The 17,776-nt window shown below is 42.6% G+C and overlaps 1 protein-coding gene across 2 annotated transcripts; it reads left to right on the top strand.

The window, feature by feature from the left end:
- Window positions 1-511: 511 nt before the first annotated feature.
- Window positions 512-17,450, top strand: acvr1c (activin A receptor type 1C). Of its 2 annotated transcripts, none has more exons than XM_029256949.1 (9): window positions 512-742; window positions 4,745-4,975; window positions 11,039-11,281; window positions 11,702-11,932; window positions 13,853-14,020; window positions 14,386-14,542; window positions 15,076-15,200; window positions 15,531-15,661; window positions 15,878-17,450. In XM_029256949.1, the coding sequence occupies exons 1-9, from the start codon at window positions 661-663 to the stop codon at window positions 16,001-16,003; spliced, it is 1,494 nt and encodes a 497-aa protein (XP_029112782.1). In that variant the 5' UTR covers window positions 512-660; the 3' UTR covers window positions 16,004-17,450. The 2 variants fall into 2 exon arrangements, with proteins under 2 accessions (XP_029112782.1, XP_029112783.1); XM_029256950.1 differs by having other exon boundaries at window positions 15,579-15,661.
- Window positions 17,451-17,776: the final 326 nt, after the last annotated feature.

Raw genomic sequence — 17,776 nt, forward strand, 5'->3', positions numbered from 1 at the left:
TGCTGCTGCTTTCCTGGGACCGAGGTGGTTCTACAAGCGTTGGATAGTCTTATACGCTCGGAATTTCTCTCTAATGGCGACATTAATCGTCAATTGCTTACATAACCCTATCACTAAAAATCGCCTTGGACTGAAGAATCATCAAAATACCGACCGATGATATGTGGTACAAAATAAAACCGCTGCAGAGAAAATATAATGTGAGATAACAATTTGAATTTGTTTGCCAACCGACGATGCCTTACAACTTTATTGAACTTTATTGTCTATTCATTCGATGCTCCTACTGGTAAAACTTTTAAAAACCATGTTTTTAAACCTGTTCACGCAAACAGTGTCCCGTGTTTTTATTTACTTCCAATAATTATTTGATTATTTTTTTCCCAGCAGCGAGAACTAACTCACTATTAATCCCCTGGCTTTGTTTGTCATCCCCTGTCCAGGGCGGAGGGGGGGGGCGGAGCGGCTCGCGCTCCCTCTGCACGCTTATTTGAGCGCGCGGCGACTCGGAGCGCGGCCACTGACAGCCCGCGCGGATGCACGTGTCACACGGAGCCGCGAGCCCGAGGAACGAGGACTTGAGAGAGAAGCGGAGAAGAAGTGTGACATGAGCGTGCGTGCAGGGTAGAGCCCGCACACGCGCGCCCGCGCGCCCGGCCCATGGCTCGCTCCCGGCGGTGTCCCGCGGCGGGAACCACCGCGGCGACGCTGCTCCTGCTGTACCTGGCGCAGCTCGGCACAGGTACCCCCCGCCGCCGGCACCACCGTGACCGTGCGTCTCTGCCCGCCCCCCCCCCTCGTCTCGCTCGCATTGAGGTTTTCTGACATGCTGATGTGATGATGTACAACAAGAAGAGGTTTTACCTTCACGTTTACGCTGTTTAACCAGCGAAACACGAACATCATGATGATCATGTGCGTTTCGTGGCTGCGCCGTCCGTTCACCGCGGCGTTAATCCAGAGTCTAGAGCCGGCGGCGGCTTAGCGAATGTAACTGATGAATGTAACTAGTAACAGCGCGGGATTCATTCAAAGTGCGCATGATGATATATATATATATATGCCATATTTCACTCTGTATGCCGCGATCTGTCTGCGTTCATCACGTACGCGGCAATGTGAGAAAAACTCCTCAAGACAAGTCGGTCAGGAGTGTGACTTGTTGTGCGCAACAAGTGCAGGCAGCAGGGATTTGAATGAAGTTGACGGGAGCGACACCGACGGCTGCTTGCTTCTTGAGCCCGTTTCGGTATGAATAGGGTTTAGGGTTAGCTAGGGTTTAGGGTTAGGGTTAGGGTTAGCTAGGGTTAGGGTTAGGGTTAGGGTTAGCTAGGATTTAGGGTTAGGTAAAATGGGAACGTGAACGTGTACTCACTTTGACTTTCCTCCAGCGATCATCGTTCTTACGGGCTCACTGCGCGAAGTAAAATGGAAAGAGTCATGAAAATCAAATGTAGAAAGCCCCAGAAAATATTTTCAGAAATCATGTCTATTGTTGGCGAACAAGAATATTAACTCTGTATACAACAGTGCGGAACCACAGTACAGAATAGAAAGAGCAGCAGCTGCAGTGTCTGCTTGAGCGAGGACGTCAGTACTGTAATATAACAATAAATGTAACATTTTAACTCAAGACATTTAAAGTCTTAGTGTTAAGACGTTTTAGCACGATTTAGTCGCCAGTACGCAACGTGACTTTATTACCAAGGTTACTGTTTAAAACTTTTAGACATAACTGGGAAACAACAAACTAAGTCCAAAATAGCACGTTTGGCTCAAATTATAGGGAAAAAATCTGTTTTACAAAATAAGATAATTCTAAGTTTTATAGAGCTCCGGTGTTAGTCTGTAAAATATTAAATAGTTGTGAAATATTTAGCTACGAATTAACAGAGCAGCTAAATGGTTCAATATTAATGGATAATCTGAGAAATCCCTGGGAAAGCAGAATTTTATAGCTATTTTGGCAATAGGATGACCTTCGATCATGTAAATCTTTAATTTAACTAAAAAGTAATTTATTTGAAACTTTAGAAATGTTCTGTTTTTTTGCTAGTTAGAATTCACTAATTTTAATAAGGCATACACTAAAAGTGTGTTTTCAGATGAACTCTAAAATATCCTGGGTCTTACCTAATCTGCATTATTACTTTTAGAGCTGATAGGTAAACACTTCTAAAGAGCAGCTGGTTGCAGAGTAGTTAGAGCTGCTGTCTTTGGACCTCCAGGGCACAGGTTTGAATCTCACCTTCAGTTGTAGTGCTCTTGAGCATGATACTTACCTTAAAATTGCCCAGCTGTATAAATTGGTGAATAAGTTGTAGGTTGCTTTGAAGAACAGCATCAGCTAAATGTAAAACTTTTGCCCAGTGGTCTTGCTTGATGTTTGCTGTATCATTTCAGAGGCAAATTCATGTCTCATTTTTCTGTGATTTAAAAATGATCACCCCTTTTTTCATTTCTGCTGTAACTTTGCTTATGTGCTGGTGGTGATGTTCCACGATGCTTTTTGAGTTTCAAGTTTGTTTCTTTGGTGAAAAAGCTGGAACAGCAGCACTGTTTCAGCATGATATCTGGGTAATAGTGCATCACCCAGGCCAGATGTGCACCATATAAATTTAAGAGTATGTTCATTAGACTACAGACATATCCAGCTGTCTGTGCAGCTGCTTCTGCTGTTTGTTGTCCAGAGTTTTTTGGGAATTCCACAACGTGAGAGATAGATCGATCGATCGATCGATTGATCGATCAAGTCTGACCAGCTCCATGACTTCAGCAACAATCCCCACAGCACTCATATTGAACTTGCTGGATTCTCCTAGATGAAAAGGGCTAGCTGACCTGAAGATAGCGAGGGACAAAAGGGACAGGATAGGTCTTTCTTATGTATGCTCGTCCTTATTCTTTTTTTTCTTCTTAGTATAATTGCCTTCCATGTAAAATAGGAAGAGTTCATTTTACAGTTGTTTTTTTAAATGCTCATGCACTACGTCTGTTTCGGGGTTGATAAGTGTCTTTAAATTCGGTTCAGCTTTCCGTGTTGCAGCCTTAAGTGTCAGCCCATCTTTACAATTGGTCAGCAAAAAGAGAAATCCATTCACATGTGCTCCCTAAAGTGTGTCTTGCTGGTTCCTCTGAAAACAGCCCCAGGTTGTTGGGAGGACAGCTGTAATCATTCATTCCAGGAGTCTTGCATTTCCTCAAATTTAAAGCAATTTCACACAGTGTACACTAGATAGAACTACCTTGCGAAGTTTATCCAAGGCTTGTGAGAAGTATACCAAAATGAGGACTATTCTTACCACAAGCACACTTGCGCTAATGGCCCTTGAGATTCGATTTAGAGCAGCAGTGATTATTTCCGAGTGTTTGACTACCTTCATAAAAAGAAATCTATTGATTCCAGTGTACCTTAGGAATTATTCTTAAAACTAAAAACAGAAAAGCAAAACACTTGAACCTGTTTCATAAACTCATCCTAACTATTAAAGTGCTGTATTTATGCAGTGATCCTCAAAGCGGAAGGGATAACCAGCGCTAGTTAGCACTCGGAGTGCGTCCCTCATACCTGCTTGACGTTAAGATTAGTGAAGATCTGTCTTCGTGAGCAAGTTCATCGGATAAGAACCCGAGTTCTACATTGAGTACAATGTCACAATTTATTGAAATGGTGTTATTTTGTAAATTTGAAGTTCCAGTGTCAAAAAGTTGTAAAGAATTTTAATTAATTTTTTTGGCCTTTAGTTTCAGGATTTATGCATAGTTATACGTATATGGAGATACGCCCATTTCAGTAACAAGAGTTCACCTTTACGAGATGTTTCATGAAAGGCCCCTGTTTCAACTTTCCAGGTATTTCTTTGCGTTCATTCAAACAAAATTAGTATTTTGTCTCTCCTGTCAGTTGTGTGGTAGACGTATAGATTTATACATTTAGCAGATGCTTGTAACCCAAAACAACGTACAATGATTTTTAACTAGCATTTAGCTGACACCTTTATCCAAGGTGCTAGATACCGTGGCAACGTAATGCAGACTAAGGGTAATTTAGAGACAATTTTAAGACAAACTTACTTGGTTGTTGCAGCATTAGTTTAATATGACAACAGGGAGAAGCATGGCATTCCCATTGCGCTGGTCTTGGCCTCTGCGGGACAGAAATACCAAGGGAAAATCAAGATTATCTGGGTGTTAAGATAAGCTGTGTTACACTGCTTTTTTCCTCGACGTGGGAGAGAGGGTCAAGTTATGGTAACAGGAAGTCGTAGCGTCCAAGGGGCAAGTGGCCTTTTTGCGGTAAGGTGTCTTAAACTATGTGTTGACCACCATTCACCAAGAAGCATGGAGGTTTTATGAACAGAAATCTGTACTTGCCTGGATTTTGCCCACAATAAGCTCCTCCCGTGCAATAGACACTTTGTTGTTGCTTCACATTAAGCTTTTTTCTTCCACTTTTTCCTTCCCTTTATTTTGGATAATTTGAGTTTCAGATGGACTGGAAAAAATCTTTGAGGTTAACACCATCAGTGTGGGCAAAGGTGGCGTGGTAGCTTTTACAAGAAATTTTGAGCTAAGCTGATTATATTTTCAATATGCAAAAGATGCATCTTAGTGGTTTTCTGCTTTAATACCAAACTGCAGAAATGTTTCCATTTACCCTTTTCATAGTAAAAACACTGAAGTGAATGCTCTGGTGGGAAGACGCAAGTGTTCATCGAAACATTGGTCCTGTTCTTCTCCGCAGGCCTTAAGTGTGTATGCCAGCTGTGCACCAACAAAACCTGTGAGACGGGGGCAGACGGGGCCTGCTGGAACTCGGTGATGCTGATTGACGGGAAAGAAGAAGCTGTTAAGTCCTGTCTCTCACCCTCTGAGATGAAGGGCCAGGTCTTCTGCTACAGCTCACGGAATGTGTCCAAGAGGAACTGCTGCTTCACTGACTTCTGCAACAATGAGACCTTACGCTTGTACCCAGGTAAAACGGCTCCATTATGGACTTCAGCAGCAGTGATAGACTGCTTTTGCACCTAGGGGAAAAATGGTGCTTCACAAGCTTCTGCAACAGAAAATTGTTGCACTTGCACTCAGGTAAAAACAGCTGCTTCACTGGGTCTCACTTGTACCCAAATGAAATGGCAGAGGCAGCGCTGAGCAGTCAGAGCGGGAGTCTGTATTGACGTTTGGTGCCGGGGCTAGACCATAAATATCCCGTGCGAAAGCTCCTGTTGAATAAATGAATATTCACCCAACGGTGAAGCCAGTCTCTGCACCAGACTGACCCAGTCAGATGGGTGAAGGCCTGATCCGATTTACGTATCCTGTGACATGATGCAAGCTGGGTTTATCCATTTGGTAGCCGGTGTGACGTGCCAATCGCAGTTTTTAAATACCTGCCGTCAGTGACATGCCAGTCATACTTCTAAAATACCTCTGCATGGTCCAGGGTGGCAATTAAAGAAACCTTTGCCAGGTCCACTTTGTGGCTAGCGGACCTCGTGGATTGGTGTTTGGTATGTTTTGCTTGCTTGGTCCTGCAACTTTGTTGCAGATTGAACTTTCCAGGGCTCAGGTCAAGACAATTTTATTCTCAAAATGATTGTGTCCCCAGACATGGATGAAAGTGGGAACAATGCAAAAAAAAGTCAGTCTTAAAGTGTGAGTGACTAAGAACAATACTCTAGACCATTATCTGTACTACATGGCAGTTGTGTATTGATTCACATCTATGTTTCTGAATGACAAGTGCAATTAATACAGTAAATGACAACTTGATTTAGCACTTGCAGTCAAGGAAATTATATGCTGTTTACAAATGTGTGATTGCCAATTGTTGATTGGTTGAGACATGAAGTAGGGGATGGTACCACCACTAAGGAGACAATCTTCCATGCTGAGCTCAGGCTTATTGGTGAACCACTTTTTCAAAAGGTTTTGGGTGACACTGTGTTGCTTTATCCACAAAGATGAGTGAAGATCACGTTCTTTCACTACTGGGGCAGGTGTTGGCATTCAAAGGACATGTAGAGTGAGGCTTTTCAAGGCAAAAACCTCACCACTTATCTCCCATCTTTCTGCCTCTCCCAGTGTCTGTCTGCTTTCATTTAGTAAGAAAGTGTCCTTGTAGGGGGGCGCGGTGGTGCGGTGGCGCAGTGGGTTGGACCACAGTCCTGCTCTCCGGTGGGTCTGGGGTTCGAGTCCTGCTTGGGGTGCCTTGCGACAGACTGGCGTCCTGTCCTGGGTGTGTCCCCTCTCCCTCCGGCCTTACGCCCTGCGTTACCGGGTAGGCTCCGGTTCCCCCGTGACCCCGTATGGGACAAGCGGTTCTGAAAATGTGTGTGTGTGTGTGTCCTTGTAATAGGGGGTGTGGTGGTGCAGTGAGTTGGACTGGGTCCTGCTCTCTGGTGGGTCTGGGGTTTGAGTCCCGCTTGGGGTGCCTTGTGACGGACTGGCGTCCTGTCCTGGGTGTGTCCCCTCCAGCCTTATGCCCTGTGTTGCCAGGTTAGGCTCTGGCTCCCTGTGACCCCATATGGGCCAAGTGGTTTGGAAAGTGTGTGTGTCTGTCCTTGTACTTTTTACCAAATAAGAAAGGAGGAATGGAAGAAGTTTAAAACTATTAGTGTAAAATTAAATCTTTTTTGAGGTTAGACCCTTGGGCTCACCTTTGGTTTTTCCTTTTTGTGATTTTGAAATATTTGTCGACCTCTTTGGCCTTCTCCAAGCAGTTTTAACGCTTCTGGAGCAGTGAAAACCATATTATTGACCTTTTAATACAAGCTCTCTAGTTTGTTGTGGAATTTCTACTCTCCTCTCAGACAGCTTGGCATCAAAGGAGCTGCACTGAAGTGGTTCAGGTGGATCCTACCAAGTGGTCTGCCGGGGCTCCCGATCATTCCCTCCACCTCTTTCAACTGGCGTCCCACAGGGCTCTGTTCTGGCCCCCTACTCTTCTCAATCTAGACATCTTCCCTAGGCCCTGTCATCGCCTCCCATGGATTCTACCACCACTGCTGTGCTGATGGTACCCAGCTCTTCCTCTCCTTCCTCCAGGAGCAACAGACATTTCCTCGTGTATCGTATGTCTCTCGGACATTTCTGCCTGGAAGTGTGATAACCGCCTACAACTCAGCCTCTCCAAAACAGAGATTCTTCACCTCCCAGCTGGTCTGTCATCTTGTTGAGAACTCTTTGTCAATCTGGACAACTGGCACATTTTGTGTAATCCATCGGCAAAGGGGCCTGGGAGTAATGGCTGACTGAAGTCTGTCTTTCTTTAATGTATTGAAGCCACAGCCTGGTCCTGTAGATAGATACACATGTAGGATATGCCCTTATTTTGCAACAAACTCTACACAACACCTGGTCCAGGCCGTACTTATATCCTACCTGGACTACTGGAATTCTCTATTGTCCCGAAATTGTTAACCTGATTAACAGTGATAAAGAAATGTTGGCATCCAGGCTGCATCAACGTGGAGGTTTTATCAGTGACATAATATATCATGCTAAAAAACACAAGTATTGGTTTTACTTATTGGATCTATATATGTGTGTGATTAAAGAAAACATTTTCTTTGCTAGTTACTTCTAATTGTTTCTCCTGTGTTAATGTCTGTTTTTCACCTCTGAATGCATATAATTGTGCTCTATTGTCAGACTCTTCTGTATAGGTGATTCCAGTCCTCGAGGGGATAATAAGAATATAATACCAGCAATTTGTACTAAAATAGAAATCTCCTTTTCTCTCTTGTTCTCTTCTGAAGGCCTCAAATCTTACATCTTCAGTGTCTTCTGATTGACTGCCACTTTTACAGGAATTTCTGTTCACTGATATTGGCTCCTAATGGACTCTTAAAATAAGCTTGACTCACTTTTTCCTCTCTGTGAGGTGTTTTAACTGCTAGAAGTTCAGTTAATAATGTACCAGACAAGTACAGAGCCCTTTAAACACATTTCCAGCACAGATCTGAACTGCATAGTATCCGCTGGCAACAAAACAGAAAATTCCCCATCATTATGCCTTTCTTTCCAAACAAAGAAAGCTGTCTCTAGAAAGCGAGTTCATCTACATTTTGGACTGCATGTGTAAATGTAGTGCACTGGTGTCTAGTACACCACTTAAGCTGCAGTCTGATTGAGTACTTAATTTATAAGTGAGTAAGATGGGTAGAACATGTTTAATGGGTTGGTATATAGTCTTATGTTGATGAGGTTTCTCATTTCATCCCACTGGGCCAGAACCTCTCACCCAGATATTAATGCAACAGATGGATGGGTGACAAGGTCTAGTGCTATTAACGGCACTGTTGTGAAATTTGTTGTTTTCAGAGTTTCTTCTGTGGATGCGGGGGTGACCAGAAGGAGGTCCGGGGTCCATCATCGGCTGTAGGCCGCCCCCAGTGACTGTTCCCCCGGTTACCACATTGATTGTATTTGTTTTTAGACGGAAGTTCTCAGTGGCTCTGAAACACATCCAGACCTGGCAAAAGTGCATGCGGGACAGAGTCATCACTTCTGGGTTTTTAATGCCACTGATTAATGCACTTTGGTAGCAGGAATTCGCAAAATGGCTTGGAAGTTTTGCAGAAACTGAGGTATTGGTTCGGTTGTGACCGTGTTGGTAGGAGCGTGACCTTGTGGGCTAGAGCTCAACTTGTAGTGTGGGTGTTACCAGTGATATGGTGATTGCGACAATTCCAATTTGCTTAGGCAAAAGCCTTATGTTCTGCCCAGACTCAGTAGAGTGGCTTCATAAAATTAGCCTTTTTGTTTTATAACTGTTATAAAGGGCCACATGTGTCAATGTAAATGTTCTGTGGAATTTCAATTTTCTTTACTTACGTTCTATTTATTTCCCTTGTTAATAGTTGGCCCGTAATCCCATGTGGTCTCTGACATCACAGTTAAATCTGACTCACTTTCAAAGTACTGTCATTATCCTAAGTGGTGTAATGTTGCTCTAATGCTACACGATGGTACAGTGAGGTCTTAATAGTCAGTGAATGTGGCATAACGCAAAAATACACTCTGGGTAATGAAACATGATTTTTCTCTCTAATTATGAAACCATTAAATAGTTTTTCATTCTATCTTTCGCTTTAAAATTTGTAAATCAAAAGAAGATTACAGACCTGCCTATGAATTCATTTTCAGTTAGTTAATAATCCTGTGCAGACAAAAATATCAGCGAAAGAAAGTACTCTATGAGAAAAAAAATGGTTGGTTTGTCATTAAGTTTTGAAATTGTGGTTCACTAATTATTCAGTCTCTTATTTACCTCACATTAATTATTAACTTATCATTTAATGGGCAGCTGGTCGTGTAGTGGTTAGAGCTGCTGCCTTTGGACCGAAAGGTCACAGGTTTGAATCTCACATCCAGGAGTAATACACTTGAGCAAGGTACTTATGCTAAAATTGCTCCAGTAAAAATTACTCAGCTGTATAAATAGGAAAATGATTGTAAGTAGCTTAACATTGTAAGTTGCTTTGGAGGAAAGCGTCAGCTAAATGAATGTTTGTAAATGTAATGAATTAATTAGTGGCACAGATTAGTGCCAAGGGGGTGCAGTGGGTTTAGCTGGGTCCTGCTCTCTAGTGGGTCTGGGGTTCATGTCCTACTTGGGGTGCCTTGCAATGGACTGGTGTCCCGTCCTGGCTGTGTCCCCTCCCCCTCCATCCTTGTGCCCTGTGTTGGCGGGTTAGGCTCCGGTTTGCCGCAACCCCGCTCGGGACAAGTGGTTTCAGTCACTGTGTGTGTGCGATTAGTGCCAGTTCAGTGTTGCTTTTTAAAAATGTGAAAACTGCACACTTATACATACTTTTGATTATTTATTATTTGTATCCCCTTAGGGGGTGCGGTGGAGCAGTGGATTTGACTGTGTCCTGCCCTCCGGTGGGTCTGGGGTTTGAGCCCTGCTTGGGGTGCCTTGCGATGGACTGGCGTCCTGTGCTGCGTGTGTCCCCTCCCCCTCCAGCCTTGCGCCCCGTGTTGGCGGGTTAGGCTCCGGCTCCCTGTGACTGTGCTTGGAACAAGCGGTTTCAGACACTGTGTGTGTGTGTGTGTGTGTGTGTATATCCCCTTAAACTTATTTGAGCAGCTGTATTTTGTTTATAACTGCTTAAAGGTAAAAATTCCACTCCACATGACCAGAAGAATGACCTTATTGGCCATAGACATGCTTGTTTGCTATGGTCAGACAGGAAGCATCACGCAGGACAAAGTACGCCAAGGAACGTGCCCCCCCGCCTCCTCAGAAGTACCATACCAACATCGGTCTCCAACAGCATACCAAACCAGAGTGATATCTGGTGTTTTCGATAGCAACTCAACACGCAGCGTGATTTGGCACTGGGGGAGCCCAGGTGCTGTAGAAACCGTAGGGTTATGTTCTGTTGATTGGTGTGCCTGAGGTCGCTGTGCTCCCAGACCTCCTTTGCTCCAAGTGAACCCAAAGGCCTAGTGTATTTTTAGGGGAAAGAGTGAAAATGGTTTCAAAACAACACACGGAGATTCCTGTCCCTTCCCTGGTGTGGCGCAGCACTCTTTCTCCGCGGAGCCATGTTGCAAGAGCTGGATTTCTCCAGAGTAAGAAGCACCTCCTCCGACAGACTGCATAAAGTTTAAAACATGATCGTAAAATACATGTGCAACATTACGTGGTGTGGAACAAGAGTGAAAGAACCTGAGTACAGTTTAAACATGACAGCTGAGACGATATTAAAACTGTTTAAGCTTCTTCCTTGTTTTATCGGTAACAAAAGGCAGCTAAAAACTGGAAAGAAGTTAGGATTCCAAAGAGACATGCCACTAGAGGGCATAAGGTTCATGTCGTGATTTGTATTTGTATTCATTAATGTAGCAGATTAAGCTTCCGTTAGAGAGCTGTAGTTTCTCATTTTCTCGGTGTTTCTGTTAATATTCTCCGTGGATAAAGAGTGAAGTGCAAAAACCGTAATTGGCACTGACTGTCGACCCATAGAAACAACTAGATGAACTGGTCAGCGAGTGCTAGCGACAGTTCCCTGTATGTCCCCTACAGAGAGTCCTCCGAGGGCACCTGGCTGGAGCAAGCTGGAGTTGGCAGCGGTGCTGCTGGTGCCGCTCTGCCTGCTGTGTGTGGGTGCCCTGCTGGGCGTGTGCACGGCCCACGCGAAGCGCTGTGGTCGGCGACGTCCTCACAAGCATGATGCGGAGGACCCGCCCGACGACCAGAGCCTCATGTCCCCCAACAAGTGTCTGAAGGACCTGATCTTCGACATGAGCACTTCAGGATCTGGATCAGGTAAGGGCTATCAGAACTGTCAGGCCTTGAGGTTGCGGGACTGCGTGATGGCAGCACGGACCTTTCAAAATGAACCTTGTATTATCCTGCCGCTGGAAGAATAGAATGGATCTTGCTGTGTTTAATATCATAGTTAGGAATGCCTTAAATTCAATGAATGCATTTATCTGGAAGATTAGCTCAGTTTTTCCCTTCCTACTATTATGTCCCTTAGCCAGCATTTTTGTTCAAAGTGACTAACAGTTTTGCCCATTTTTACAATGGAATCATTTTCTGGAGCAATTCAGAAAAAAATCCTTGAGGGGTGTCTTAAGGAGTTTGAACCAGTGACCTTTTACAAGGCCTTCAACCGCTGTGCTACTCATTGCCGTCGTTGACTGCATTAAGCACTGATCACAGTGTACACCCTACCTCCCCCAGGGCTTCCACTGCTGGTTCAGCGGACGATTGCCCGGACCATTGTCCTGCAGGAAATTGTTGGGAAAGGGCGGTATGGGGAGGTGTGGCGCGGTAAATGGCGAGGTGAAGATGTGGCTGTCAAGATCTTCTCATCCAGGGACGAGAGATCCTGGTTTCGGGAGGCAGAGATCTACCAGACCATCCTTCTTCGGCATGAAAACATCTTGGGCTTCATTGCTGCTGACAACAAAGGTACTAATTACTAGAGCAGATCTTTTTTAAATGATTTGTGAAATACAGACCAGCTGCTGTATGTTCTTTTTGGAATTATATCATACAAGAATTGCTCTTGATGTAGTGAGATGTTGAACCATTCTTCAAGAAGGAAATCTGCTCCACCATTCTGCGCTTGAGATGTTCAGTGATGTTTATGTATAATGAGAAGAAAGACCGTAGAAGGTGTTTGACCTTATCCTGGTGTCCACAAAAGAGACCTGAATCTGTTAATGATGTGTGGTGCCAGTTTTGTCATGGAATATAAGACGTTTGGAATTCAGCAGGTTGTGTAAAATGGCTCCATTTTACTTGCCTTTTTTTTTTTCTTTTTTTAATAAAGATGACTGCTCATACTATTGCAGATCCAACATTGCTTTACCACTTGGCAACAAACAATCTGAGTTAATTTGTCCTTTGGACATCTCCAGACAAATTCATCTAGTTGTTGGGGGAAAAAAAACAAAGAGGAAAAGGCATTACACATAATACTTTTTTCCAGCTGCTTAAAAGTCAAGTTTTTGCTCATTATTCCAGGTTATGCATCTTTGCACAACTTTCTGGATGCAGTTGGTTTTGAAATGTCAGCCCTGTATGAGCACTGCAAAGCTCACAATGGAATTTTTGTTGGAACTGGGTTGCATTGATGTTGGTTCAGTTTTTATGTGGTTATTTTAGAGGCTCTTGGATTGTTGTTTTTACAAATTATTCTGAAATAAACATCTATCCTTGTCAGTGGTAAGCTTCAATGTAGGGCCACAGTTACTGTTTTATGATGCTTTTTTAGTCATATAAAGACATGACTTAGTTTATTTTGCCATATTAAGCCATTTTTGTGCCCTATAGACTCTGAATATTTAGCTTTACAGACTGTTGTTAACTGTGTTGTTTAATAAATGTGATTTAGTGACTTCAGAATTAGTTTATTTCTGTCCAGTGTTTCTGAGTTATTGTGTTTGTTTGGAGGGGTTTGTGGGCCATAGCAAATAATCATAATTTGTACTTCCGATCAGTGCCAGAACTGCTATAGCTACTTGATATCACACTGTGAGTCTACTATACTACCATAAGCACAAAATGATTGTTCTCCAGCCGTGTCTGTTTCCCCAACCCAAGATGCAGTGAAGCCTTTGTTTTCAATAAACCAAATTCCTGGATATTGAGGGCAAAGTGTTTAATACAGGTGAAAAATCTAATCAGTATGCTTGCACTGAAGCTTCTGCTAAACTACAAAATGAATTTCTTGGAGAGTGGTATTTTCCCATATTTGAAGCTGATATTAAACTATAAATGGCGGCGTTATGTTGTGAAAGAAGATATTTGTCAAACAACTAATTGATGGCCGTATTGTTATCAGTGCATTCTTATGTTCGTCAGTTTTTTTTATGATGTTGAAATTGAAAATTAAATCTATAATGTCAGCAATCTGTTTCGTTATGAGACGTGATGGAGATCAGTACCCAAAATGGGAGCATTTAATAATAATCAGACCTTCCCCACAACTGAAAAGTGAGATATCAGGCAAATGCATCAGAGCTTTAAATGTTAAATATGTATTACTTGTTTGTTTGCTCCTGGGTAATGTGTGCTGAATTCTGGCATTGTATTGGCAATTTTTATTTAGTATGTATTTCCGTCATTCATGTTTATGAATTTTATATTTTCAAAGTCAGTCTGTAAGACTTTTAATAAATCATTTTAGTGAAGTAGCTTGGTGTTTTGACACAGAATCATTATGTAATTCAGAATTGCAATATGCTACCATTGTGAAAAGATTTGGCAGGAATTTGCCGTGAAAGGGCAATTTTGTCTTGTAAAGGAGGCAGACTACACCCAGAAAAGGTTATAAATACGTTCTTTCTGCATTGGAAGAAACCATTGTTTTCCTCCCCATTGCAGATAATGGATCATGGACCCAACTGTGGCTGGTGTCAGAATACCATGAGCACGGCTCCCTGTTCGACCACCTGAACAGGTACGCTGTCTCCGTGGATGCGATGCTCCTCCTGGCCCTGTCTATCGCCAGCGGGCTGGCCCACCTGCACATGGAAATCATCGGCACTCAGGGTGAGTCCAGGTGGGACTGGGGGGTCAGAGGCACGTCAAAGCATGACAATTGCCGAGATGGGACAAACACCTCCGCAAACGCACAGGGGCCTGCGGTCAATGTAGAGGAACAAAACATAAGACCAATAGATTTAAAATTGTCCTAAGTTATTGTATTAGTGTTGCAAGAAGAGCCAAAAGTACCACAAAGTACCACAGAGAGAAAATTTCACTTAATTCAGTCTAATTGTATGTGAAAATTGATGGTTTTGAATTTAATGTCATGCACAATGAATCAATTTTAATGAACTTATTTATTAAAAAAAAAAAACCTGTAAATATGATATTTGCTGAAGGACAATGAACTGAAATGTTCTCTTCGACAGGAAAACCTGCTATTGCTCACAGAGACCTGAAGTCCAAAAACATCCTGGTGAAAAAAAATGGCACGGCAGCCGTTGCCGATCTGGGCTTGGCTGTGAAGCACGACTCTGTCACCAACTCCATTGACATACCGTCTAATCACAGAGTAGGAACAAAGAGGTATGGGCGAAATCTGGAAATTCTGGCATCTTCTACATTATGCTGTTGTTTACATTTCTCTTCAAATATTTGTGCCTGACATATGTAAGGGCCTACACTGCTTAAAGTAAATGCAAGCGGCAGATACACTGGAAATAAATTTTGAAAGTACAAATGGATATTCTTCCATATTCTTATGCCATTATTACACTTTTATTTCTTTTTCATGTAAAATATAGAAATCTGTTTACATAAATGTTATGTTTTTGGGAAGATAAAAGAGGCAGGGGTGCTGCGCCTTGGACACCCTAGTACGGTTTCACTTTTGTTGTTTGTGAAACTTTCTGCCTGTGTACACTAGGGAAATCGGATGGTCTGCAGCTTGTGTAATAAAAGTTCAGATGATGCTGCTGTTTATTTCCAGAATGCCAGTGTGGCCTCCCTGTTCTTAGGACATTGCGTCCATTTCTGGAAAAAAAAAAAGTGTATGCGTCATGGTTTATGGCCTTACAAGAGGAGCATGTATTAGGAGTTAATGGCTTTATTGGCCACAGGTACATGGCCCCAGAAATCCTGGATGAAACAATCAATATAAGCAACTTTGAGCTGTTCAAGCGAGCGGACATGTACTCCCTGGGTCTGGTCTTCTGGGAACTAGCTCGGAGGTGTTCTGTGAGAGGTACTGTGTCTGAAACAACAAACACACAGATTGGTCCCAGTTAAACAAGAATACAAGTGTAACTGATTAGTGAAAGAAGTTCTCAGGAAGTGTAGTGATTCACTGTGCTCGGTTTTTTAAAAACAGTATTTCATAATGAAATACTTTTGAATTAAAAAAACCCTAGCTTGAGTCAAGTATATGTGAAAAATTAGAACTACACATAGTATAAAAAAGTACATAATAGTTCTGTTTTAATGGGGATCCATGTAACTCACGCTACTTTCAACAAAAACAAAAAAGATGGAACGGTACACATTGTAGTAATAATTGTGCCATCTTTTTGTACAGGAATATATGAAGATTATCAGTTGCCTTATTATGACATGGTGCCTTCAGATCCCTCCATAGAGGATATGAGAAGGATTGTTTGTGAACAGAAGCTGAGACCCAACATTCCCAACCAATGGCAGAGCTGTGAGGTAAAGGGAATGCCACAGTGGCCAGGGTTTACCACTTCTGTACACTTTATTTTGACTGCAAAAGATGCTTGCAGTGACTCACTGGTGTGTAAAAACCAGTGTAGATGAGTGATGCAAGAGGACTTTGTGACATGATCTGTAGTAAGGTCTTGAACACATACCAGTGCAGTGTGGAAACTTGAATTGCCAACTCTTGTGAATTTCTGGACCTTCCAGGCTCTCAGAGTGATGGGCAAAATCATGCGTGAATGCTGGTACGCCAACGGTGCTGCCCGGCTCACGGCCCTGCGGGTGAAGAAGACAGTTTCCCAAGTGGCAGTTGTCCCAGATGTCAAGGACTAATGAGCCAGCCCCTGCAGGTGTGACTGTAGCTGGTCTGATGCTCCGCTGTCCATTTGCAAATGGCCCACTATGCCAAAGAATCCATGCGTCCAGCACAGAAGATACAGTAGTATCCCAATTCTGTGGGGAAAAGCTCACGAAATGAATGAACCTCATATTTCCCATGCAGAAGGTGGTGACTTTAACGTCTTCTCAGATATGATCTAGGATTAGTGTGCTGCCCCTTCCTATGTAACCGTTACCCAAGCCCTGCATTGGTCAAATATCAGAACTCTTCTCAACTACCACGATGAAGGGTGAATCCAGCAGAATGATCAAAAGACCTTCATGCTCGTTTGTAGGGTTACCTTGAGGGGGTTTGCAAAACCATTGGGAAACAGTCTACATTGAGAGAACGCACACCAGTTTTCTGTGTTGAAGGTCATGACACTAAGCATATCACTAATAGGCTAAGGCCTCTTTACAAGACTTTTAGCTACAACCCCCGTGCGGTCTGCTGGCTGCAACATCACTCATTAAAGAAACACAAGCGCCAGCAGAGGAAGTAAGTGTGAATGTTCCATGCTACCTCAAATGTTTTTAAGTGCCCAAAGCTTGAAGGTGTGCATACAGCAGGACTGCATTGATTTCATTTATGCAGTTTGACACAAGATGCATACTGATTGCAAATGTGAATGTTACGGAGTAACACCCACCACTATGCCTGATTGTGTAGGGCTCGCACCCTCTGCCCACCATCATAACTATTGCCAGGCAACTCTGTGCCACCTTTTCAGCACCAGAGAACCAAGCTTTACATTTCACGTACTTGTTGTTAATCTTTACAAAATGTCTTTCTGCACTTTGCTGTCCATGCAAACACATGTACCTCAAGGACCAAGCTAAATTTGAATTGTGCCAATGCAGTTGTTTTAGGGGATGGATAAGTAAAAGAATGTGATGTGTTTATGATACATCAGACCGCATTTGGTCATTTCAACATTAATTGCATTTACTTAAATCCAAATTCAGCACGCTATACAGAAGAATGTATGTAATGTAATGCTGTTTCTATGCTTGATGCTGAAGCCTTGTCATTCCCATCTACAAAGAAGAGACATTACTGTCTTATTTTGAACTGCAAATGAACCTTACAAAAGGGTGCATCATTTTAGAGGCCCCCGTGTTCACCTAGTGCACCTCTGAACAATGCAAATATATAGACAAAAATTCAGTTTGTGTATATTTTCTGCAAAGGTAATTCAATGTGTGCTGTTTACATGTGAATACCTAATTGCAAATGAGATGAGAATGTTAATTGGTTAAAACCAAATCTTTAATCAAAAGCTGTGTAATGTAAGGCCAAAAATAATTGTCCATGAGCTTAGAGCTAGGATAATACACTATGGTAACTTTTTAAGCTTTGTGTGTATAAAGTTCAATTACTCTGTTGCACTACAGTGTTAATTACAAGCTACATAAGTATGAAATACATTTTACTCATATATATATATATATTTCTGTATTTATGTATGGTATATTCATTTATAAAAGGGATCTGGGAAGAGATGGACTGAAAACAAACTATAATATTGCTAAAATCTTTGCTTTCTTTGAACAGCAAAATGTCCTATTTACAGTGTCTTTAGATGGAGATAACAGTTTTCATTTACTCTTCACATGAGGTCATCTGCCTTTGTATTTTTGTTGGTTTTGTAAAAACAGCCGTCTGTGCACTGATCCCTGCCAACGATTTCCAGTATTGTCTTGCAGTTTCCGTTTAAACTTTGTTTA

Source organism: Scleropages formosus, chromosome 12, assembly GCF_900964775.1.
Source record: "Scleropages formosus chromosome 12, fSclFor1.1, whole genome shotgun sequence".
In the NCBI taxonomy this organism is placed as follows: domain Eukaryota; kingdom Metazoa; phylum Chordata; class Actinopteri; order Osteoglossiformes; family Osteoglossidae; genus Scleropages; species Scleropages formosus.